General features: G+C 38.7%; 1 protein-coding gene across 2 annotated transcripts in view; it reads right to left on the reverse strand.

Annotated features, from left to right (window-relative positions):
- Positions 1 to 11,113: 11,113 nt before the first annotated feature.
- LOC149828455 (putative NOT transcription complex subunit VIP2) overlaps positions 11,114 to 27,127 on the reverse strand; it is a 78,279-nt gene continuing 62,265 nt past the window's right edge. The window contains exons 7-14 of one of the 2 annotated variants that reach the window (XM_090017587.1): positions 14,142 to 14,230; positions 13,750 to 13,935; positions 13,064 to 13,474; positions 12,928 to 12,980; positions 12,791 to 12,832; positions 12,154 to 12,298; positions 11,991 to 12,063; positions 11,114 to 11,227 (exon numbers count right to left, since the gene is read on the reverse strand). In XM_090017587.1, coding sequence (XP_089873713.1) covers positions 12,004 to 12,063; positions 12,154 to 12,298; positions 12,791 to 12,832; positions 12,928 to 12,980; positions 13,064 to 13,474; positions 13,750 to 13,935; positions 14,142 to 14,230 — 986 coding nt within the window. In that variant the 3' untranslated portion in view covers positions 11,114 to 11,227; positions 11,991 to 12,003. Of the gene's footprint in view, positions 11,228 to 11,883; positions 12,064 to 12,153; positions 12,299 to 12,790; positions 12,833 to 12,927; positions 12,981 to 13,063; positions 13,475 to 13,749; positions 13,936 to 14,141; positions 14,231 to 27,127 lie in introns of those variants that run through there. The other variant, XM_090017586.1, reaches the window with a different exon arrangement.

The following is a 27,127-nucleotide window of genomic DNA, read 5'->3' on the forward strand; positions in this document are numbered from 1 at the left end:
ATAAACTGAAAAAAAAAAAATATACAACAACAACAACTACGCCTTCATCCCAAAACAATTGGGGTCGGCGATATGAACCAACAAAGAAAATCATTATGGGTCTTCCACATGAATCCTTCTCCTCCATTCATTTATATCCAATGCCATGTCCTCGGTGAGGTTCAAAGCATTCATATCCTTTCTTATCACCTCCATCCATGTCTTCCTAGGCCTACCCCGACCTATTTTAATTAATATATTTTCTCATTTCTCCATCCTTCTAACTGGAGCATCATTAGGCTTTCGTCGAATATGTCCAAACCACCGTAAACGATTCTCTCTCATCTTATTTTCAATGGGTGCAACGCCTACCTTCTTACGTATCTCCTCGTTCTGAATCTTATCTTTTATTGTATTTCCACACATCCATCTCAGCATACGCATCTCAGCTACACTCATTTTTTGAATATGATGTCTCTTGACAGCCCAACATTCCGTACTATATAGTAAAGCGGGCCTAATAGTCGTCTTATAAAACTTTCCCTTCAACCGCAATGGCATTCTACGATCGCACAACACTCCAGTTGTACTCTTCCATTTCATCCACCCAACATTTATCCTATGATTTACATCTCCATCAATTTCTCCATACTTTTGAATGATAGATCCCAAATATTTGAAAGAATCATCCACCGGTATTTCGTGCTCACCAAGCTTCACTACACTCCCATCACTACTTCGTTGCTTACTAAATCGACATTCCATGTATTCTGTCTTACTCTTACTCAACTTAAAACCTCTTGCTTCCAATGTCTGACTCCATAATTCTAACTTAGCATTAACCCCAGCTCTAGACTCATCAATCAAAACAATATCATCAGCAAACAACATACACCACGGCACATTTTCTTGAATTGATCTCGTAAGCTCATCCATCACTATAGCAAATAGGAAAGGGCTTAAAGCAGATCCTTGATGTAACCCAACCGTTATAGGAAAATTGGTTGTCACCCCTCCACAAGTGCGAACATTGGTTACTACTCCTTCATACATATCTTTAATTATACTAATGTACTTGAGAGAAACACCTTTCTTCATCATTGTCCACCAGAGAACGTCCCTAGGTACTCTATCGTAAGCCTTCTCCAAATCAATAAAAACCATATGCAAATCTTTGTTCCTCTCTCTATTTCTCTCAATAAGTTGTCTAAGAAGATGTATAGCTTCCATAGTTGATCTTCCAGGCATAAAACCAAATTGATTCTCCGATATCATGACAATCTTCCTCAACCTAGACTCAATCACCCTCTCCCAAAGTTTCATAGTATGACTCATGAGTTTTATACCACGATAGTTTGTGCAATCTTGTATATCACCCTTATTTTTATATAGAGACACCAAAGTACTCTTCCTCCACTCATTAGGCATCTTATTTGTCCGCCAAATCTTGTTAAAAAGATTTGTCAACCATTCTAAACCTTTCTCTCCCAAGCATTTCCAAGCCTCGATAGGTATACCATCTGGGCCAACTGCCCTTCTTGATTTCATTTTCTTCAAAGCCTCTGCAATTTCTTTCTTTTGAATCTTGCGCATGAAGTCACGATTCATCTCATGAAAAGGAATTGAAAAGTCTCCAAGATCTTGAGCATGACTTTCATTAAATAGCTTATCAAAATAATCTTTCCATCTCTCCTTAATCTCCTCATCTTTGACTAAAACCCTTTGCGTTTCATCTTTGATACATCTAACCATACCCAGATCCCTCGATTTCCTATCTCTCATCTTTGCAAGCCTATAAATATCCTTCTCACCCTTTTTGGTATCCAACTTGTCATAAACCTCCTTATATACCTTATCCCTCGCGTTCCGAACTACTTTTTTAGCTTCCTTCTTTGCTATCATATACTTCTCCAAATTCTCATTATCATGATTTTTACTTAGATTTCTATAACACTCTCTTTTAACCTTAATAGCTAATTTGACATCCTCGTTCCACCACGATGTATCCTTACCTAGCGGTGCACCGCCTTTAGACTCACCCAATACCTCCTTAGCCACCTTTCTCATGCCACCCGCTATCTTATTCCACATAGATTCTGAATCCTCCTCGACACATCAATCAACTTCCTTAACTACCCGCTCTACAAACATTTCTTGTTTAGCTTCTTTCAGTGCCCACCACTTAATTCTAGGATCTATCATATGTCTATCCCTTTTGCGGTATTGTCTAATTCTAAGATGTAAAATTAAGACTCTATGTTGTGTAGCTACACTTTCTCCCGGTATAACCTTACAATCGATGCAACAACCCCTATCTCTCTTTCTAAGTAGGAAAAAATCTATCTGACTCGTATTAACCCCACTTTTAAATGTTACTAGGTGAGACTCCCTCTTCCTAAACCAAGTGTTTGCTAAGATCATATCATAGGACAAACTAAAATCTAAAATCCTTTCTCCATCTTCGTTTCTTTCTCCTATACCATAGCCTCCATGGATACTCTCAAATCCATCCCTACTAATGCCTACATGCCCATTAAGGTCATCGCCGATGAAAAGCTTTTCTCCATAAGATATCCCTTGTACTACTTCATCTAAATCTTCCCAAAATTGACGCTTAATGGAATCATCTAAACCTACTTGAGGTGCATAAACACTAATAATATTAATAATATTTGTACCTAATACTAATTTAATAAGTAAAATCCTATCGCCCTTCCTACGGACCTCAACTACATTATCTATAAACTCATGACTCATAACAATCCCTACTCCATTCCTATTCATATTTATTCCTGTATACCAAATCTTATATCCCCAAGGTTCTATCACTTTTGCTTTCTCACCTACCCATTTGGTCTCTTGTAGACATAAAATATCAATCTTTCTCATACACATAACATCTACTAACTCTACCAACTTACCAGTTAAAGATCCTATGTTCCAAGTGGCTAACCTAATTTTATGGTCTTGGACTAACTTCTTTACCCTCACCCGTCCAACAAAGTGAGGGAACCCTTGCCTATTTGACACCACACCCGGGCGCCGGTGTGACGCGTCGCTTCCGGGCGACGACCTAGCAACCCTTGCCCATTTATCACTGCCTCCGGGCCTATAGAGTACAACGCGTCGCTCAGTAGGGAACGCCCCAACGAAATTCTCATATTGGTTCATATTCATAGGGTATGACTAAGTTTTTATGCTGGCTGTCACAGGCCTACCGCAACCCTCCTCCTTTATCCGAGCTTGGGACTGGCAGTGTATAACTAAACAGTTATACATAGGCGGAGTTAAGAAGCAATAAATAGAGATTTTAGTTTTCTAGGAGCAACACACTAACACTATCTTGGCCAAACTATTCATTCCAAATAGAGATTTTAGTTTTCTGGTAAGCTGAATAGCACTTGAAACAACGAGTAAAAGATATAACAAGCTTAAAGTTGACACTTCAACTCAATGAAGAGGCTAAATATAAATGGCACAAATGCTGAATAATCAGACATAAAAGATTATTGGCACCTTCCACCAAAGGCTTTGATATTCTCACTACCATACAGTGTTTTTAAGTACTTAAACCTTGAGGCGGAGTGTAGAGGCGTCCATGTGTTTGGAACTCATGCCTCAGCTCGAGGCATACGGCTCCCTTGAGCTGCACGGCTCGCCTCAGTTACAATGTAGAAAAGAGTCAAATACTTATTTGTTCAACTATATGAGAAAATAAAAACGAAAATACAAAAGTAAAAACAATAAAATAAGGGGATAAAGGGAAGGGGAATAGATTTTTTTTATCTTGCCCCATCTCATCGTCTTCTTGGAAAGTGTAACCAACTTCGACGAAGCTGCTATGAACCGACCAATAGTTGTTACTGGTAGGGGTGGCAATCGGGTCGGGTTGGCGGGTCGGGTTGGCGGGTCGGCGTGTCAGCATACCTCAACCCGAACCTGACCCGTTTATTAAACTGGTCGGCTGTGGCAAACACGAACCTGACCCGTTTAATAAACGGGTAACCCGACACGACCCGCCAACCCATTTAATAAATGGGTTGGGTCGGGTAAACGGGTTTTCAGGTTCGCGGGTCGGGTTGGCGGGTTGACGGATCGGGTTGGCAGGTTGGCGGGTCGGGTTGGCTGGTTGACGGGTCGGGCAGACGGGTTGGCGGGTTGGCATACCCCCAACCCGAACCCGACCTGTTTAATAAACGGGTTACACGGGTCGACCTGTTTATTAAACGGGTTGGCTTAAGCCCAACCCGAACCCGCCTAAGAGGCGGGTTGGCGGGTCGTGTCAGAAATTGCCACCCCTAGTTACTGGTCTCTCTCTCTCTCTCTCTCTCTCTCTCTCTCTCTCTCTCGTTTGAAAGAAGAAATTTGTCTCATGCAGTGTTTTAAAACTCGCCGAGTCAACTCGTTGACTCGGCTCGGCCCTCCAACGAGTCAACCCGGCAAGGCAAACTCGGTTTGCCAAAACTCGAGCTTGACTCGGCTTGACTCAGTCTGACTCGGGCGAGTTCTGGGATGATTGAAATTTGATTTTTGAGTTTCAAATTACAGTTTCGAAATATATAAGTACATATATTTTAACAAGGGTTACCCCCAGATTTTGTATAACCCAATCCATTGGTCATTTGACGGTGCAGCGTGCAAACAGATTGGGTCATGGCTGGTCCGAATCCAGATATGAATTTGAAGCAATGAGTCCAAAACTCCAAATAAAAAAGTCGATGCAGATGAGATCAGACGAGGTATAGTTAGATCTGGATCTGAATTTTATATGGTGATATTGGATCGATTAAAAAATGGACATAAACAAGAATTGCACATGTAAAAATAATAAGTACGTTGGATTTAATTCGGGTCTGAATACATAATCAACAGAAAATATTGATTCGGGTAAAATATCCAATCAACAAGTCCGAATCTGATCTGTTATACATTTGGATCTTATTAACTGAAAAAATATGCGAGATCCATATTAGAGGTCCAACGGGATCCAAATCGTTTGCATTCCTATGGCCACAAGCCCATAGCGTTCGAATGGTAGGATGGCTGAACCTATAGGGCTGATGCTAGTGGGTTCAATATGCTTAGACTGTCCGATTGGGTAAAACTCACTAAAATCTGGCCAGTTGGATCTCCAGGATGAACCTAGACAGACAAGTCCCCGGACCTAGCCTGACAGTCGTGGGGTCTGGTTCGGACTGGGTTCTGATTGGGTTCATCTTAATGTCAAGCCTAAGGTTGTCAATGGGTATGGTATCCGACCCATCAAGGTTCACACAAAACCACCCAAATAACAACCAACAGGTTCGTGTACCTGACCCAGGTTATGTCGAGCCAAGAAAATGAATCCAAAACCCGAGCAGTATAGCTTAAAGGGTACTTACAAATACATGGAAAATACTCGAGTTACCAAGTCGGGTTGAATATCCTGGCAAAATTATATCTGAAACCCAGCCCGCATGTTGCTCTGATAGTGTTCGACAATCAGGTAAGTATTCAGGTCAGCCTTTTTCATTCCCAAGCACGGATACTTGCGTCCAGATCAGGCCAGTATCCAAAACGAACCCAACCCGTTGACGGCCCTAGCTGAGCCCATAACCTGCTATTCAAGCTTGACTCAACACAATTCAGAAAATACTGTTTTCTTTTTTTTCTTGTTTCTTTTTACTTTATCTTTTGATCATACCCCGATAGCCCAATAAGCTGACCCAGTTGACCCGGATCCAATGTCACCCTAAAAAGAACAAAGCAAGTCATTTTGGACCAGGTTTTAATGCAGATCTGTTTGGATTAATCTTACCTGATTTTAGATCAAACTTTGATTCCTAATTTTGTGTCAAAACCCCAAGGACCGAACATACGCGTGAGTACCATATCTGACCCAAATTCCGATAAGTGATGCACATAATCTAAAATATGGATCGGACACATGATAGAGCATCCCCACACACGCTGTTACGACCCAAATTTCAAAAAATGATGTGGATCCAAGCTTCAGAATTCACCCTCGGACTCTTCTCTCTTCACCCTTTTGGACGTCCCTACTTCCTTGACGTCTTCTTCCCTTCTCTTATTCCGATTTCACTTGGTACATGTGTGGTGGTAGATCCAACCTACGCAAAGAGCTCAAGCCCTTCACGAGTTTCTTTCATAGATTTAGGAAGGTTACACTGCCTGAAAAGGTCATTCAGAAGCCTCTATAGTCATGGTTCTGATGTACTGCTTTCTCTGAAGCCTAACTCATCTATACTTTTTTTATTAGTATCATATACCTGTAACTAGACCTTAGGTTGTATTATCTTGCTTTTCATAACATTGGATTCAAAATTGCATTTACCCAATTAACTAGAAAAATTGGTTTTTACTGTTTGAGCTTCTCAGCCATCCAGTGACCCATTTTAGTGATCTTTAACCTCCAACAACCTATCTTAATCCTGACACACGTCTCTAGGTATTCAGCAAGCCCTAGGTTTAATCCATGTCAGATCTGAACCGAAACCCTTTTTCGCTTAACCTTCGGAGTCATTTTTAGCTTGCTTGATTTCCTTGTTCCCTTAGTTTTTTTTTTTTAGAACCATCCAAAATTTACACCACGGTTACCCTTAGACCTCTATTCCATCGTGTCCAGTGGGAGTCTTCACCCTAGACATGTCCAACCCAGCCTCAAAGGGCGAAGAACCACAAGTACGATCCTCTCGCTTTCGTCAAGCTTAGACTAGAGTACTTGTCTATCACTAGCTTGGGGTTTCTTTTTTGTTCAAGCTCCAAACTGATTCAACTCAATATTGAGGAGGGTGTAACAAGTTGGTATCAGAACAAAGTTTCTCATATGGATATACCACAACTCTCATGAGTCGAGAAAAGCAAAGAAGCTAGCAAGCATGCAGAAAAAGCTCAAACTCTTTTCGAGTAGACAAGCCAAATTTTTTTGGCAACATCAAAAAACTACGAAGATGAATACTAGGTTTGAGTGCATCGAGAGGGTTGTATCAACCCTGGTCAATGGAATGGAGAACCACCGCACTCCTAAGCATGGCTTAGACTAGGGATCTGGATTTTAGGGTGGTTGATTTGGGCTCCAGAACAAGTCTCTTCTGGGTGAGCCACCACATGAGCATTGAGGTAGGAAACATCATTTTGAGGTCCCTGCGTGAGTAGATATTTAAACTCAAGCACTTCTTTATCTATCACTCATTGTGTATATTTTAGCATTTTCATATGCATCTCCATGCATTTTGTACTATTTTGCTAAACTTTGTGTTTTGCAACAAACCTAATTGTGTCATTAGGCAAAATCTACTCAATCCTATCTTAGGATCATTGGACTTTAGCTTCATAGATCATCTCATGAACTGATGGAACAGTTCAATACCCAATCGATGAGCACGTACGTATAATCATTTTTTAAGTGTCAATGGTCATGGTCATTTTGGTCAAAAATTATATTCTTGTTAAAAGATTTGTTTTTGCCATCGTCTTTTTTCAAAGGAGTCTTATGTGTCTACGTTAATCATCTATCTTGTGCAATCTTACGGTTTTAAGGTGCTTGTTTTGTCTTTCTTCTGACCTCCCTTAGCAAAGACTTTTCACTCACCCTAACAGAGTTCAAGGAAAAGTGGTTATGTGCAATAAGGTGCTCACTTTGTCTTTGGCCTATCGTCATTGAGCCAATACCTCTCTACTCATATGCAAGAGCACCATAGGGGGACCCTCGTGTGAAGCTATGCACATGCCTTAAGCTATAGAATGCACATTCTGAGTCAATTGTCTTTACTAAAGATTTTCTTTTTTAAAAAAGCCTAGTGTCAGACACGCTTGGCGACAAAGAGGTCCATTTGTAGACACCCCAATTTTGATATAGTTGTCTTTGGCCAAAAGTCGTATTCAAAGCCAATTATCCCAAGTCTTTTGTAAAGCACTCTTGATTTTAAGAGTTTTGACCTTCAAAACTACATCATCAAGGTTTTTATCCAAAAGAGAGTTAAAATTAGAGTGTCTGCTTTCAAACATCAAAAAATCAAGTCATTTCAATACCATAGCGTAAAGTAATAACCAAAATAAGTTGATTAGTCTAATCTAAAAACATGTTTTTAGATAGGGTCCACTTTAATCTTACTGTTGGCCTCTAAATCAATCAAATTTGGTTTGGTGGTGGATTAAAGTTCAGGATGTTATCTTTTGCACACATCAAACTGCGCCTCAAAAAGATGCATGGTTAGAGAGAGATGACGAAAACAAATTTTAACCTGTTAATGTAGCTAGGGCTTCTTTGTTTGACGACAAGTCAAAAAAATGAAATGTCGCTAGACCTGGGCCCACTTGTCATTAGAAAACAATGAATTGTCATCATACCCCACCTATATTGTCATTATATCTAACCTAAAATTTCTCTCTTAACATAAAAAACTATCTCTTGACGAACTGTAGTTAAAATTTCCTAAAAACTTGTCCTTTTAAGTAGGTCTCACTTTGAGTGAGATTTTGACCATCAAAACAATGAAACTTGATTATGCACATAGATATTGAATTAAACTAGATGATGTTAGCTTTCAAATGCATCAAGAATCACCTCAATGTAGCTTTCAAATGCATCAAGAATCACCTCAATCAAACATCTGGTTAGGGAGATAGGAACAAAACAAGTTAGTTTGTTAGTGCAATATAAGCATGTTTGTCTTGCTACAAGTTAGAAAGTTAAACTATCCCCAGACCCAGTTGCCATCACATATAAATTGTCATCAAAGATCAATGAAATGTTGTTAGATAAGATAAAAAACAACAACTTGTCGTTAGACCAATTATCATCAGACAAAAATTGCCTTTTTGGCCCGAAAACACATGAAATCAAGGATAAGTCTTATCTTCCATTATAAAAACCCAAGATTTCATGATTAGACCTTTCAAAACTCCAAGATAAGCTCAATAAGCCTCGTAAACTACATTTCTTAGCACCTAAAAAAATACTTCAGCCAATCAAATCCTGACACCTCAAATTATTAGCCAATCAAAATGAGACTATTGTATGATAAGCAAATCTGAATACTTGGATCCAGAATCCACCAATTATGATTCAAAATCTACCAAAAAACCTATAAATAAGGGTCATTTTCTTCCTTTTCAGTATCTACAACCTCTCGTTGAGCATCTAAAGTCTCGAGCCTAATTTTGAGAATACAACCGTTGTGGGAGAGTCATCCTAGCCCAAGTGTCCTCACCTTGCTAAGCCCACTAGCCATCCCCTAGGTCTACATCCATTGCCCTCACGAGTCCACCCTATGGGGCTCAAATTTTTAGAGTCCTAATCCTGCAGAAGCCTTTCGGATTCGTCGCACTAGTTGGAGTCATTAAGAGGGCTACCTAAGCCTGTGGTAATCTATTTTATTTCTGTATTTATTTATTTTTTATTTATCAGAGCATGTTTGTCCCTAATTTTAACATTATTTGTTGTTTCCTATGCTTTTCTAGTGTTGGTAGTATTTCCCACCATCAACCTCACTTTCTTTTTAGGAGTCTCAATCAAGGCACGCACATGCCAAGAACCATAAGATGAAAAATTGCACTTCTGAATTAGCTGATCCCTGCTCACCAAAGAAAGAAAGACTCAAGTTCTTGAATAACGAAACCTTTGTTTCTCAAAGTCTAAAACCCGAATCCATTTTCAAAATATTCGAGGATCACCCTGGGTAGCCGGTTCCTAGTCCAATAATAACAGTTATCCCAACTGTTTCTAGGAATCCCATGGGTTGTGGGCCTACCACTCTTTGGGTGACTCACATTTTAAGAACCCACAACGTAAGTTGGTCATAGGATTTTTTTTTATAGGATCCAATGATAATGGATCCATACTTTGGATCAAATACTTAGATTTAACTTACATATGAATCATGGGTTGCATCTGTGAGACCCAATGAACACACTAGATCCATACCATGATCCAACATTCTTCTGCTTGTCAAGATAGGGCTTGATAGCACCTTTGTCATGGGGATGGTCATTGGTGCTGGATGAGATCTATGGGGAGGAGGCGGCCACTCCCATCCTTCACCTAATCTCACCACTGCCTCAACAACAACCCCTTCTACGGCCCCTGACGCCTCTCTCTCTCTCTCACACACACACACATACACACACAGCGTGCGCTGTGTGTGCGTGGCTGGTGCTTATTGGTGAACTTTGCTGATTCCCTTTTTCCTGGTATGGTATGGCTGGTGTAGGCTTAATCCACTCATAATTGTCAGCGATGATGATGGTGATGGGAGATTTTTCCTTTACCTGAAGCAACCTTGTTCCCTCGCAGGCATGGCGGGAACAAAATATTCTGTACCAAAATTCTCCCAAGTTGGAAATTAGCTAATGAGATGAAAACATTCACTTCAATGTCCCATCAAACAACCCGTTTTTGATTAACGGGTGATATTGTCTTGATGGATATCTTCAAGCCTTTTATTTGAAAGAAAGAAGGCTTCATTAAAAAAGGATGGCAGGAACTTGGTCAGTACGGAGGTAATCAATAACCTTGGTTATTCCAAACCCAAATCAAGATATGACTTGACCAAGCCATTTTAGCCCCATGTTTTCATAAGTGACAAAGGAGCGGGCTAATTATAGATAGAGTTTACCTCCACCATATTCTTCTGCCTCTTTAAGTTTTACTTTTGTTATTGGAACTTTTTGGCACATGCATGAATAGGCGCAGCGATGTAGAAGCAATAAAATATTTCTGCTTAGAGACTTAGGACTTTAGCAAGAAGAAAAGGAGTTGATGATGATAAGGGTGGTAGGGTGCTGGATAGCTTGTCATCACATGACGTTAACCACTATTCTATTCTATCATGTTCATATGTTTCATCCCCAACTACGCAATATCATTCCAGTCATTGCAACAGCAAGACACCACCAAAACCTTATCCAAATTTAGTTTCTTTATTGAAGCTGATATAAAGGCTGGTCCCAATGAGGTTACATGCAAACAGGAGATCCCTCGTTCTTTTAGAATTTAAGACATCCAGGACTTGGCATTCCAGTGTGAAATTCAGGCTCCCAACAAAAAGCTTTATTACATGGGACGGAGGGGCTTGGCCATGGATTGCCCTGTTTGTAAACCCAACAAATACCAGATCCCAACACGAAACCACAACTCCAATTTTACCTTTATTGCTTAAACGACAGACCAAATAAACAAACTGAGCTACTCGTTGCTCCGACAAGTTTGGCTCGCGCAAAGCTGATTCAAGTTTCGTCCGAGGAGCCCCTGCAAACCAATTTATCAAAAACAAGTCAAGCATGAACCAAGGGCATTCAGCTCGACTTGGCTTGTGTAAGCTTTGTATAAATGTAACCACAGAGGGGGTGTCCCGGGCATGGCCAGCAGGGTAGTTGTGAGGGTGCTGAGATGAAAGCACCGGATCAATCCCTAGTGGTGCATGGGTGTGTCCATAGATTTCAGAGGTAGGCCACATAAGGCAGGGTGGTTGTGGAATCCCACCCAGGGTTTTCCTCTCTTCAGTAACGGTTCCTCGTCATAAAAAAAAAAAAACTTGTATAGATGTAACATTTGCATGTCATAGAAAACAGCAGAAGATGGTTCAGTGTTCGAACCCCATTACTCTCTATAACACGCATGCATACCTTCTCACCCGAGCCAGCTTGAACTTGGGTAAGCTAACCTAAGCCAGAGCCCAAACTGTATCCAGACCTAAAAGGGACAAGCCTGAGAAGTCCCCAGCGCCTGCAACGCTGAATGCAACAGCGCACCAACAAAACTTGGGGGGTTAATCATGGAATAAACTGAAAGGGGTAACCAATTCCGGAGGCATGCAAATCTCACATAAATTGGACCGGCCAGTCAGCCCTGACAGGGTGTTTGACCCTGTCCCGGAGCTAAGATTGGAAAGAAGGACAAACAAGTTAACAAAAAAGAAGGAAACCTGGATTTCTTTTACCAGGAACTGAGAATGTACAGATACAATTTCTGCAGGAAATCAATTGATGAGCTACAAAGATACTAGAATTACATGGAATCTTAATCTAATGCTGTGGAATTGTTGGCGGCTTTTCAATCATCTCGTAGTGTAGGATGAAATTTTCCTGCAGTTCACCACAAACAACTGCTGCATGAGACTCACACACACACACAAAACTACAGCTACAGGGGTAAATGATAAAGAACTTCCAAACCTTACGAACAGTTTCCCACGTGTTGGGGTCGAAAGCTAGGTAGGTTCCTCTCTCGCATGTATGTGTGATAGCGAGAGGTTCCACATTTGATGGCCTCAAAAGCCACAACCGTTGTTCCCTGTGGTAGAACCATCCCCGATTCATCCTGCATGTCGGTCAAATCAAAAGAGTGGTCAGAACACCAGAAAAGAGTATAAGATCCATCCAAGAAATTACAAAATAGTACGACTGACTAGATATAGAACTAGAGCACGACATAAAAACAAAGAAAAGACAGGACGTTATTTTCAACCTTTAAAAACAACCTTTATTTAGGAGGCGTATATGCCAGATGCCATATTGTTATAACATTCACCTTTAGGTGCTAATAGAGATCGTCTATATTATTAATCTTTTTTTAGACAACTTTTGGGGATTAGCTGTACTAGGTGCAAACCCAAGATTTCTCAGCTGAAGTACTTTTTGTAGAACCAGCTATCACACTTGACCAAATAAAAATGATACTAATTGTTTTAAGATGCAATATAAAAGCCAAATGTTTATCTCGCAAAAAATCAACCCATCTGCATACAAAAACATGGCTCTGGACGGAGATGCATGTGTATTAGTGTGCGTGTGTGTGAGAGAGAGAGATTACAGTTCATTGGCAGCATATAACTGAGCTTCATCGTTTGGCATGCTGCAAGCAAAAGGTAAACCCCAAAACAAGCCTTAGCTTTGCTGCCGCGTAGCAATGGGTAGAACTAGAAACTCAAGATCCAGGAAAGGAAATACCTATAGAAGATATAAAATAATGTCTCCTGCTGGAATCTTGAGAAGTATCCTGGCTATATTCATTAGGAACAAGTCAGCAAAGAAGAATAGATGGAAAAAGATCCTGCATTCTCCAAACATTTTTGAGGCATCTTACTTGTAGTTTTAGGGCAGGTTGGGCGTAACACTGTGGCAGAGAGAACTCAGGATCACCCTTTGCAGGTCCATCAGACCATGGGGAAGCAAAGGTCTTATGAAGATTGTCTCTTGAGTTCAAATTCAATCCTAACGTTGTTAGATCAATTCCCAAAGCAAGTGATGTAAGAACAGGATCACTCATCTTGATTACATTTAATAGACCAAGCAGGCCAAAACGATCTGGTGCAGCTTGGGTGCCCTGCAACGATTTCAGACTCTGATCCCTATATGACTGCTGAAAGGGCATCATTTGTTGTAAACGAAACTGTGATTGGTTTGAGTGGTGATACTGCTGAAGGAGCTGCTCATAAGCTGGATTAGATGTGTTCATGGGTCTTAATCCAAGATTAGGTGCAGCATTGGTCTGAACCTAATAGAATAAAAGTAGACAGTTAATATCAGGACAAGTATCAGGAAATTGCATAGTCTGAACCATAGGCACAGTTTGAACTCAGGGTAATGCTCAGTGGAGGATCGAACATCAGTCAAGCAACCCCACATCTGACACTTGAACCACCAAAAGTGAGCACTTCATGGATCTAAAATTATGTGGGGCTTGCCCATGCCTTGAGTCAAGTTCATCAGGCAATGATTTCCATAAGAATGAAAACACAAATATTAGAGATTCAATGGTGGAAAGAATACCTGAGAGTGATAGGATGCAGACATGCCATGCGAAGAAGGGAATAGATCGGAAGCATGCAGATGAAGAAGGTCTGGACTGCTTGCAGCTGCATAAGATACTCCAGCATTACTTACTGACGAAGCATGCTGTTGCTGACGATGAGTCACATATGGCCCCGCCAAGCTGAATCCAGTGGACCTTCCCATCTGCATTTGATGTACATGATCCAGTTAAATAGCCTCAATGTAATCTTCTGTGACTCAATACAAAACATTCTATACTGAAAGCAATCAAAATGCATGGACTTGATCCAAGCCAGGTCTTACCTATATGAGTTAGATCCATGATATTGACTATTATAGGCCAGAATCCGAGTGGAAGTAAATCAATAAAAGGAAAAGTCAATACATACAGGAAAATGCTGAGACTGCATCATTGACATGGCATTTTCATGGTGTGCTTCTTTCTGATGCAAATCCATTCCAAAATCAGCATTACTACCTGTTCCAATAGAACAAACAGATGCAAATATTAATTGCTGCAATAAACAGAAAACAGTAGAACTTTCCTATGAGCGATAACACACTTCCAGTATAATGCACAACTGTTTCAATAATCTGATTATTTCATTACTTGCAAATGAGAAGAAATGGCCAATAAGACGAAAGAACTCCATAGAACCACCAACCAAGCCAGACAAAAGCATATACAGCTTCTCACAAACAGGAACCATCACAAGCAAATTGCATACAGGTGGATTACAATTCTTTGATTTCTATTACAATACAAACGCATGACCTAATGACTAGGAACTTACACATCCCCCACTAAAAAAGTCGGCCACCACTGACAAGGACTCTTGTACTATAAGAGATCCTCAAGTAATATGATATTTGAAAACCATAAAGAAAAGAATGATTCCACTGGTTATCAAAGGACATTTCAAGTAGCAAATACATATGTATGTATTTACGCATGTACAATTTGATTTAACACCTCTATGGGTAAATATACATGTCAAAAAAACCCGATAGTAACGTTTAATTTTTTACAAAATCAAACCAGGAATGAAGAGCAACAAATAAAAAATGTATCACTACGTCCAATTGCAACCAAATACCTCCCTCCACCCACCTACCCCTTCCTTTTCTGTTTTTATGCATCCCTTTCATCATTTCATCCTTTTAAAGGGTAAATATTCTGTACTAATTTAGGTACAAAACTATTGAGTAGAAATCACCGTTCTTTTTTAAATTTTTTTTTATTTTTCAGATTAGACCCTATAGTTGTGATCTGCGTGGCTTGTTTAATAAGAAATAAGTATTGAATCTTGTGATTATCACATGTAAGCAGGTTTTTCAAGGGCTTCAAAAATCAATGGCCCCAGTGTAACAAAACTTCACGACTTAAAAAAATGTGTTTTTATATCAAAAAAATGTGATCCAAAGGTCCAATCCTTAGCAAACAAACCATGATGAATGTGTTAAGAGTTGTGTTGTATTACTACTTGTGTGCTACCCTTCATTCATGTATTTATTTGTATATTGGATTCTTATTAGGGGTACTCTTGTCCATGTAAAATTATCTTAGATTCAACTGTTTTTGTCCTGTAGTGTAGGAAGAGGGACGTCTCCCTTAAGGTGTGTTTGACAACACGGGGACCCAGGAGAACATCCCCCTCATTTTCGAATGGGGCTCACAGCACCCGTCAAACAGGAGGGGAACTTCCCCCTACTTTTCCGCTGTTTCAAGGGGAAGTTTCCCCCCAAAAACAAGGGAAACCCAGACTTTTTCCCCCAAGGGAACTTCGCCCTTGTTTCAAATGCACCCATATATGGATGTATTTTTATTCCTTGAGGGCTAATGAAGTTTTTCTGAGTTCTTCCTCACTTCTTTTCTCTCATTTTCTTTGTGTCATTCTCTTGATATGGTATCAGAGCCATAATCAAGAGGAGAGAGTGTTGTGTGAGGGAGTATTTGGCGTGCTTGAAGATTCATTCCTGATCTGCTACAGTGCTGCCTCAGACTGCGTGCCTCAAAGATGACGTCCGCATAATTTTGAGGATTTCATCATATTGAGGTATGCATCTGCTAGAGCTTGATTTTAGAAGACTTACAAACTATGTCACAGGGACTCGGCCAACTGGGTGTCAGTTCCGTACCCGCGTCGCGTCGATCCAGTGCGGTCAACCTGACCCTGGGTGCATTGACCGCACCCAGGGTCATTTATGTCCAACTTTTGAACTTTATATATATATATATTTGCCGCACCCGCACCTATGTGACATAGCTTACAAACTATATCACATGGGTACAGGTATGGAGGGTACGACATGGCAAGTTAGAAAAATGCAGGTACGGGGACACGGCTAATATATATATATATATATATATATATATATATATATATATATATATATATATATATATATATATATATATATATATATATATATATATATATGTGTGTGTGTGTGTGTGTGTGTGTGTGTGTGTGTGTGTGTGTTTGGGGGGGGGGGGGGGGGGGGTTAAGATGTTTGTTTTACTTAAAACATTTTAAATTGTTTCAATGGGCTGTTTGTGTTTTTTTAAGGGGTAAAATGAATTGTTTAAAAAACAGGGGTGATTGAAATTTTTTATTTTATTTTTAAGGGAAGGGGTCCCCTTCCCACCGCCTCTCTCTCTCTCACCACGTCTCTCTCTCGATCTCCCAATCTCGATGTGAAGAAGAAGAACAAGAAGGAGGTGGAGTCGCTGCTCTCTCCCACTCGATCTTGATGTGAAGAAGAAGAACAAGAAGCCAGCATGTTTAAGGTATGGTGTCCTCTCTCTCTCTCTCTCTCTCTCTCTCTCTCTCTCTCTCTCTCTCTCTCTCTCTCTCTCTCTCTTCGTTCTTCCTCTTCTGCTTCAGTTTTCTCCTCCGTTCTTTCTTTTTCTTCTGAGGAGTTTGTCCCACTGACTCTCTCTCTCTCTCTCTCTCTCTCTCTCTCTCTCTCTCTCTCTCTCTCTCTCTCTCTCTCTCTATTGATTGGATGAAGAAGGTGGAGGAGCAGAGGAATAAGGGTAGAAGGTCCTCTCTCTCTTTTCCTTCCTCTTCTCTTCTTCTTCTTCCTCTTTCTCCTCCCCTCTTTTTTTAGGGTTTTGCAAAACAAATAAAAAAATAGAGTTTTGGGGTTGGGTCCAGGTTGGACCCGACCCAATCCGAGCCCAGCATGTACCCGTGTCAACACGGGTACGTGGGCCACTTAGCCGTGTCTATGTGACATAGCTTACAAAAAAAAAATCGTGAAGATCGGTTCAGATTTGGATTTTCTATGAATTTTTTCGTATTTTCTGGATTTAAGGGTGAATAGTGTCCAGATTGCAGAAATCTGTTGATTCCAATCGCATAAGGGGTTCTTAGTGGCACACATTTGTTGTAATCTGGTCGTTCTTGAGTGGAGAAGCTATTGGTACCAATTTTGGGTATTATTTTGGTGATTTGGCCAAGATTTGATTGAGATTTGGGGATCCTGTAGCTGGCGGTAAACAGTTTTTTAGTGTATTTTGCTAGTTCAACTGTTATATCAGCCCTATTTTCGCTACTTTTGATATTCTATCTATAAGTGTGTAAATCGTGCCATGTGGTCCAGATTTCTGTGGTTTTATGCAGCATGATGTTAGCTCTTGGCCACTTTGTATTATTGGTCTCCTTCTAGTTGTGTGACCTGTGTTGGAATCTTGTTGGATTGGACCATTTTCTGCTGCAGTTGTGATTTGATTAGCATACATATTGGCACTTGTTCTTGTAGCATTGCCTCTTTTGTGCAGACTTTTGGTATAACGTAGTTTGGGGTTTGGAGAAGTTCATATTATCCCAATGATAAGCTGATTTCATGACGGTCATAACTGTTAGAAATGGACTTAGTGGCTATCTGAATGAGACCAAAGCTAAACCAAAGTTCACAAATGCTGATTATGAGAAGTTATTGGAAGAATGGATAGTGAATAATGCAAGAATGAAGGCCTGAATATTAGGCTCAGTGGAACAGAGGATAGCAGTGAATCTCTCTAAATTTCAAGGAAGGTCCATGAAGATGGAGTTGTTGCTCTAGAACATATGAGCTCAAAAGATCATATCGCAGATGTGTTCACAAAAAGTCTTGATCCTTCACATTTCAACACATTCCTTTCCAAACTTGGCATGATACCTCTTGCGTCATCCCAAGTTTGAGGGTGAGTGTTAAGAGTTGTGTACAATATTGTATTACCATTCATGTATTTATTTGTACACTGCATTCTTATTAGGGGTACTCTTCTCCTTGTAAAATTACTTTAGAGTCAACTGTTTTTGTCCTGTAGTGTAAGAGAAGGGTCGTCTCCCTTATATGGATGTATTTTTCTTTATTGAGGACTAATGAAGTTTCTTTGAGTTCTTATTCACTTGTTCTCTCATTTTCTTTGTAACATTGTCTTGATAGAATTCATCTATGTGGTCAGATTGAGTTGATACAACTTGCACCTATGATTTCCAGCTCAATAATTTTGCACCTTCATTAGTACCAAATGTCGTCAAACCTTTTTAAAATCTTGAACCATACTTTTTAACCATGTTGTCAAAAGCTTTCCTAAGTAACAGCCAGCACCTAGGCACTGCTTCTACACAGTATCTATGTTACGTGGACACTGACATGGGCATTGATGTCGGACACGACGGGTTTCGAAAAACTAGATACGTGGACAGGGCTATATATAAATAAAAATCAGTCACCTATATTGTTTAAGGTAATTTCTCAGAGATATTTCCAAAAAAGTGATTTATATCAAGAAAATCTCGAAAGCTTTAAAAATGGAAAAAATATAGATAATAGTAAAAAATATAGGAAAATAATAGGCTTGCTATTATTTTTCTTGCAAAAATATAAAGAACCAAGTTTTAAAAGTTTTTAAAATACAAAAGAAACCAAAAATAGAAAAACTAAACTTAAAATATATAAAAATAAAATGTTTAAATATCAAAAAAATGTCATGATAATATCACAATACTTTCATTTTGACAATATCGTAAAAACATCGCAATGTTTTGCCACTATTATCAGCCTCGTTAAACATGCGATTAATATCACTATATTTTCAAATTATCGGCGATATCGATGACACTAATATAAATATAAATATACATATATATGGGAGGAGAGAGAGAGAGAGAGAAAGTTAATTAAGTAAAAAACAAAAGAACTATTTCAAAAGAAAAAAAGAAACATCATCAGTTCTCTATTTCCTGTATGTAACACCAAACAATTCATGAAAATTGTGAAAAGAGATAGTTCTTAAATGGGACTCAGTGGGACTCGACTATGGTAACAGTCTTTTTACCAACTAGCTTGACTCCATCAACTAAGAGAGAGAGAGGTCTAGCCCTTTCTATATAGTAAAGGGGCATGACTCATTCATGGAGTTAAGACCTAATAAAATATATGGAGAGAAAAAAGGGTTTAAACAAGGTCGATACAAAGTGTTCAACATAGTATACTTTGTGTCTAAGACACTCAAAAATGTTGAATAGGCAACACAGAGTATCCATTTTTCTTGGAGAAGTGGCTATTATGGGATATTTGTATGAGGTACTTGATAGAACTAAAGAAGCCATCAAGCGTGTTAATGGGGATAAAAAAGAAAAATATATGCCATATTAGAATATCATTGATATGAGATGGAACTGTAATTTGCATAACCCTATACATGTTGCAACTGCTTACCAGAAAAAGAAACTTCCTTCTCATGAAGATGGGAAGATAATGGCCAAAGAACTTTTGAAGTATCATGCTAGAGATCCTTCTTTGTTTAATGAGGGTAGGGATGGCCATCGGGTTGAGGCGGGGCAGCCCGATAGCAAGCTCGCAAGGGCCTGACTGACCCCATAAACTTTCAAGGCGCCAAAAAACCTGACTCGATAATTATCGAGTCGGGCCGGGCCCAACTTCAAACAGACTTGGTTATGATCACCAAGCTCGTGACCAGCCAATAAGCTTTTTAAGTTGGATCGGATTGGCAGGCAACCTAGGCATTTGGCTGGGAAAACATTGGAGGATACCCTTTTTTATAGGCATTCGAGGGGCCTTGCCTCTCCACTTCATCTATATGGGACTAAATAAAGAAAGGCAATTACTTTCTTTTCTTTAATGTATATAATGCTTAAAAGGTAAAAAGTTGGTCAATTTTCCTTTCTAAAAGAGAGAGAGAGAGAGAGAGAGAGCTAATTGCAAAGCATTTATGGGAAGAAAACTTTACATTTTGCCATATAATACATGCATGAAGTGGAAAAAGCTTTTTGGGACAATAGTCCAATATCGAAGTGGGGTAAGGAGTGGAAAGCCTCCCTTGCCTATAAAAGGGAAAAGAGGGTTCCACAATTTCAACACATGGAAGAGCCCATTACATGTCAGGTTTTGAGTTTTCAAGACCTTGATCCATTATTTGGGTATGTAATGCAACCAACACAATCTCAAAAGAGTGCCAAAGAGGCTAAACGAGATACCAATACAATAGTGGTCACCTATGTCACAGGGATTCGGCTAGCAGGGTGCCACACCCGCGTCGACGCGACTCGACGCGGGTGCGGGTGCGGGTGCGGTCAACCCGATCCTGGGTGCGTTGACCGCACCCAGGATCATTTATGTCCTTTTTTTGGATTTTTTTTTTTTTTTAAAATTGCCCTATGAAATGGGCTGCGAAATTTTTTAAAAAAAGTGATGGTGGTAGCCTTGCTTGTGCTATCGTGCAGCTGTATATAAAAAAAAAATCTGCTGACAGCAGCTGTCATCTGCTGACAGCTGTTGTCAGCTCCTGACTTTTCAATGATGGTGTAGCCTTGCTTGTGCTATGTGCAGCTGTATATAAAAAAAAATCTGCTGACAGCAGCTGTCAACTGCTGTCACTCCTGACTTTTCAATGATGGTGGTAGCCTTGCTTGTGCTATCGTGCAGCTGTATATAAAAAAAAAATCAGCTGACAGCAGCTGTCATCTGCTGACAACTGCTGTCAGCTCCTGACTTTTCAATGATGGTGGTAGCCTTGCTTGTGCTATCGTGTAGTTGTATATAAAATGAAATTTGAAAAAACCCGCCCCCCGACCCCTTTTATTTATATATATATATATATATATATATATATATATATATATATATTTACATTTTTGCCCCTGCCGCACCCCCGCACCCGGGTTTTTTGGAAGTGCCGAATCCCCACACCCGCACCCGCACCCATGTGACATAGGTGGTCACTTATGGACCAAAGAATCCACACAATGAAAATACACACCAACAACTCACAAAGTAAAACATAATGGATCTTTCATTAACAAATGCTTAGAAAAGCATTAGAAAATACAATAGGGAGATCCCTATTTATAAGCACAAGGGGTAAAGGGCATGCTACAATCTTTATAATAAACAAAAAGAAAAAATAAAAAAGAAAATTACAAACTCAGCCCCTAGTGGGCTGACCCCTATTACAAAAAAAATGACTGAAATACCCCTGATGGGTGTTTTGGTGCAAATACAATATATATATATATATATATATATATATATATATTGTGTACACAATTTTAACACCCCCCATCAAACTCATGGTGCAACAATTGAGAGTTTGTCAAGGAGAAAGTGAAGTATGGGTGATGGGAGCGCTTTGGTGAAAAAGTCCGCCAGTTGATACTCAAATTTTATATATGGCAACGTGATGGTCTTCTCCAAAAATTCCTCACAAACGTAGTGGCAATCCATTTTAATGTGTTTAGTTCTTTCATAGAATGTATGATCACTTACTATGTATATTGCGCTCTTGTTGTCACAACACAGTCTTGAGGTTTCTGCATTGTGAACTCTCAAATCTTCTAACAACTGTCTCAACCATATTAATTCGGAAGTGGTCGTTGTCATGGCACGATACTGTGCTTCTGTGAAAGAAAGAGACACCTTCTGATGTTTCTTGCATCTCCACGAAATTAGAGAATCACCTAAAAAATACAATTGGTGGTTGAATGTCTATCATTCACATCTTCCCCCCAATCAGAATCAGAATATACAATAACTTTTAACGGGAAAGAAGATGAAAGAAATAAACCATAATTTATAGAGTTTCTAATATATCTAATAATTCTCATTACAACATTCATATGAACTCATACTGAAACTGGTTAACAAAATGATTGGAACGAGAAATATTAGGATGAATAATATAGAGATAAGATAGAGCTTCAATCATTTGTTTATATAGAGTTGGGTCTTTCAGAGGTTCTACATCATCTTTCTTCATCTTTGCATTGATGACCTTTGGAGTATCAACTTTTTTCTCATCAAAGAGCTCGGATCACTCTATTACTTCGGCAGCGTACTTAGTCTGAGACAAAAAATAACCAATATTAAAATGTAACATATAAATATATAAAATAATATTATTATTATATATATTTATTTTTATTTTTTTTACTTTTTCTTTTATTTATATTTTTTGTATCTAGTTCAATAGGAACTAGATACCCCTTTTCAGTCAAGTTCCAGTTGGAACTTGACTGAGATATAGCTATTGGACTCTAGTCCAACAGCTATAAAAAGAGTCGTTCATCTCTTTCTTGGGAGAGCTCCAAATGAGCTCTCCCCACTTGTTCTTCTTTGTATAAATAGGGGTGAACCCCTTCCATGTAAATCATCCAAAATACTTCTTAAGCATTCTTGTTATTAATAAAGATATTTTTATTTCATTATTGTGTTTTCCTTTTATACCCTTTTATGGGTTTTACTTGAAGTATCTTTTTAGACATTCTTGTGGTGGATTCAAGTGCTTGTGTGCAAGGCCACCATTTCATTACATGGTATCAAAGCCATGGAGATCTTAGATCGTAAAAAGCTTCAGCCTCGTTTTTCGTGCCTCACTTGCAAAAGGTGTTACATCACCTTGTTCTTGACTCAAGAAGGTTTGTTTGAAGAAAGAGGCTATTGAAGTAACGCTTGCTACAAAAGTTTGTATTATTCATCACTCTCTTTGCCTCTTATCTCTTCTCTCTTTTTATTATTTCACTCTTTTAAAAGATGGATGATAATGATAAAATCAGCATCATACCCATGAAGCTAAATGATACAAATTATGTAATGTGGGCTTCGATTATGAAGCACCACATTTGGGGAAAAGGGTTATGGGGTATAGTGGATGGTTCTGATTCGGAGCCTAAACTATCTCTCACTAAAAAAGAGGGTGATAAAGAAGTTCCTCTAACGAAAGGGAAGAAGAGCAAGGCTTTAGAAATTTATGAAAAGAAATGGAAAGAGTGGAGGATAGGGCATGCAAAAATTATGTCATGGCTAATTAATAGCGTAAACATTAAGAAATGCTCTAGTCTTGCTAAGTTCGAGCATGCCGATAAGGCTTGGGAATACCTCAAAAATATGTATTCCCTTAAAGATATTGCACATGTGTGTAATTTACAAGACAAAGTTCGGACAATGACTCAAAAAGATAAAACCATTCGAGAATATTACAATGAGTTTTCCGAACTTTGGGAAGAATTGGCTCTTTTAGAGCCGAAATGGCATTGTCCTGAAGACATTGAGCTCCGTAAAAACAACTTGATATGGAGCATTTTTATCAATTTATAAACGGTTTGAGACCGGAATTCGAGTCGACTAAATCGGCTCTTCTTCATCGAGGAAAAGTTCCTTCTATTATTGATACTATAGAGGAACTAACTATGGAGGAAACAGAATTAGAAAGAAAACTTCAAAAACCGAAGATGATTCTGTTCTAGCTGTGTCTAGACTAGGTAATCATGTACGCTCTTACAGGACTCCTCATTTCAACAAACAGAATGGTGATTATGACAGGAAAAAAGTCATTTGCCACCATTGTCATGAACCAGGGCACTATAGGCCTCAGTGTCTTAAACTAAAAGAGCTTAGAGAAAAGAGAGTTGCGACTACTGGATCGAAACTCAAAGATCAAGATACACCGGTTTCTATGGCTCAATTAATGAAGATTCTCCAACCTCTTATCAAAGGAGCTTCTTCCTCATCAGAAGCCTTAATTGGAGTAGCCGTTTCATCCTTCTCCGATCCAGGTAACTTTCCTTGGCTTCTTGACTCTGGTGCTTCTTTTCATATGACCCTAAATGAGAATAGTCTATCCAAATATTTTAAAAATAAATCAAGTGCGTCAAAAGTTTTTACAGCTGATGGAACATCTCTTAAAATAAAAGGAATAGAAAATTTTGAAAGAGTCCATAAAACTAAGAATTTTTTTATTCCAGAAGTCGGATTTATTCCTAAGCTAAATTTAAATCTTTTATCTGTTTCTCAAATATCTGATTATGGATGTAATATCTCTTTTTCTTCTCATGGTTGTTGGATACAGGATCGTCAGTCAGGTGATTAGGGAAGGCCATAGAGAATGAGGACTCTATTACATGAATTTTTTGGAATTGCCTAAGAATGTTTTTTGTTATAATATTCAGAAAATTGAGTTGAATTTATCACACAAAAGGCTTGGTCATCCTCATATAGCCAAGATCCAATATTTTCCAAGTCTAGAAAAATTTTGTAATTCTGAGAATTTCATTTGTAAAAATTGTATTCTTGAAAAAATGAAAAAGTTATCATTTCATGATAGAACCTTTATTTCTTCTAGACCACTTGAACTTGTACATTCGGATGTTTGGGGTCCTGCATCAGTTATTTCAAAAAGAGGATTTGCATACTATGTCATCTTTGTCGACGATTTTTCTAAACATACTTGGATTTATTTTCTTAAACATAAATCTGAAGTCTTTTCATACTTTCAAACATTTCATAATATGGTTAAAAACAAGTTTCAAAATGATATTTCCATTTTTTGCACAGGAGGAGACTTTATGTTCAAAAAATTCAAGGATTATCTCAATTTAAATGGCATTACACACCAAAGATCGTGTCCATATACACCACAACAAAATGAACTAGCAGAACGTAAACATCGACACATTATGGAAACAACTAAAACATTATTAATAGCAAATCAAGTTCCAAAGGTTTTTTGGGCAGAAGCTGTCCTAACTGCTACATATCTAATTAATCGAATGCCATCTTCCTCTTTGAAAAATATAACTCCTATTGAAAAACTTGTGAATATTTTCCCAGACTACTCTAGATTGAGAGTATTTGGATGCAAGTACTTTGTTTTCACTGACAAAAATGATAAACTCTCTCTCTGTGTGATTCTCTGTGCCTTTTTAGGATATGTTGATAATCAAAAAGGTTATAGGTGTTTTGACTTTCAAAATGACAAATTATATGTATCAAGAAATGTCTTTTTCTAGAAAAGGAAAGTTTCTTTGATTTTGAAAAACCTAAGGAAGTCAGTGAATATTCTTTTTTGATAGATCTAACATCAAAACCTAATCTTGAATATGACTTTGACAGTGATCAAAGTACTATTGATGTTGAACACAATGATTGACAATGATGACAATGAAGAGCAAATCCATAGGGATGTTAGATTACAATATCCAAGACGACGTGAGTCAAATCTTCCATGTGCACTTGAAAAATATTCTGAAGTACCAACAAGAAGGTCGTCTCGAGTCTCAAAACCTGAAAAATTTGTGTCATACGAATCTTTATCACCCACCTATAGGAAAATTATTGCATTAATACACTCATATGAGGAACCATCATCGTACTCTCAAGCCAAAAATCATGTAGAATGGATAGAAGCCATGCGAACTGAGTTAGATGCACTTGAAAAGGCTTCTACATGGACTATTCAAGATCATCCTCTAGGTAAGAAACCTATAGGGTGTCGATGGGTTTACAAAGTTAAAACCAAGAGTAATGAAACTCTTGAAAGATATAAAGTCTGATTAGTGGTCAAAGGTTATGCCCAAGAATACAGCATTGATTATGAAGAAACCTTTGCCTCAGTCGCTCGTATGACCACTGTTAGAACATTAATTGCCTTAGCTTCTATTAGAAAATGACCCATATTTCAGATGGATGTCGAAAATACTTTTTTAAATGGTAAATTAGTTGAAGAAGTGTACATGAAAGCTCCACCTGGTATTAGTATTTCCAATGGTAAAGTTCTTTGTTTAGAAAAGGCTCTTTATGGTCTTAAAGAAGACCCAAAAGCGTGGTATGACAGGTTTAGTCAGGTTATGCTTAATATTGGTTTTCAATCCTGTTTGACCGACACTGCTTTGTTTATTAAGAGTTCTGATGCAGGGATTATAGTACTTCTTTTCTATATGGATGACATGATCATCATCAGAGGCGATAAACAGGAAGTTGAAAATATAAAAAAACTTAAAACTCATTTTGAAATGACTGATCTAGGTTTATTAAGATATTTCTTAGGAATTGAAGTTGCTTATTCCCCTCGAGGGTATTTAATGTCTCAATCTAAGTTTGCTTTTGATATTGTTTCCAGATCTGGAATTACAGATGATAAGAAAGTGGACACTCAAGAAGTTGTCAATACAACAACAACGCCTTCATCCCAAACAATTGGGGTCAGCGATATGAACCAAAAAGAAAATCATTTTGGGTCCTGCACATGAATCCTTCTCCTCCAATCATTTCTATCCAATGTCATGTCCTCGGTGAGGTTCAAAGCATTCATATCATTTCTTATCATCTCCATCCAAGTCTTCTTAGGCCTACCCCGACCTCTTTTAGCTAATAGATTTTCCCATTTCTCCATCCTTCTAACCGGAGCATCATTAGGCCTTCGCCGAATATGCCCAAACCATCGTAAACGATTCTCACTCATCTTATTTTCAATGGGTGCAACGCCTACCTTCTTACGTATTTCCTCGTTCTGAATCTTATCTTTTAGTGTATTTCCACACATCCATCGAAGCATACGCATCTAAGAAGTTGTTGTTCTTTCTATCCAGAAGTTGTTAATGTTAAAATGAAAATTGATGATGGAGAACCTTTCGAAAATCCTACTCCTTACAGACAGCTTATTGGAGCACTTTTCTATCTTTCTATTACTAGACCATACATAGCACATGTTCAAAACACAGCCAATCAGTTTCAACATGCTCCTACCACAGTCCACATGGGAGTCGTTCTGCCTATTGTTAGATATATTAAGTCCTCTCCTTCACAAGGAATTTTCTTGTCTTCTACCTCCTCATTAGATCTAATTGCATGTACTGATGTTGATTGGGGAGGTGATTCTAATAACAGACACTCAACTACTAGTTTTCGTGTTTTTCTAAGTGAATCATTAATTTCGTGGAGATGCAAAAAACAACAGAAGGTCTCTCTCTCATCCACAGAAGCTGAATACCGAGTCATGACAACCACAACCATGAAAGTAGTTTAGCTCAGACGTCTACTCGTCGACATGAGAGTTGAAGCAACACAAGCTTCGCATATGTGTTGT

The sequence above is a fragment of the Nuphar pumila genome, chromosome 9 (assembly GCF_984573655.1).
Source record: "Nuphar pumila chromosome 9, dmNupPumi1.hap1.1, whole genome shotgun sequence".
NCBI classification, from domain to species: Eukaryota; Viridiplantae; Streptophyta; class Magnoliopsida; order Nymphaeales; family Nymphaeaceae; genus Nuphar; species Nuphar pumila.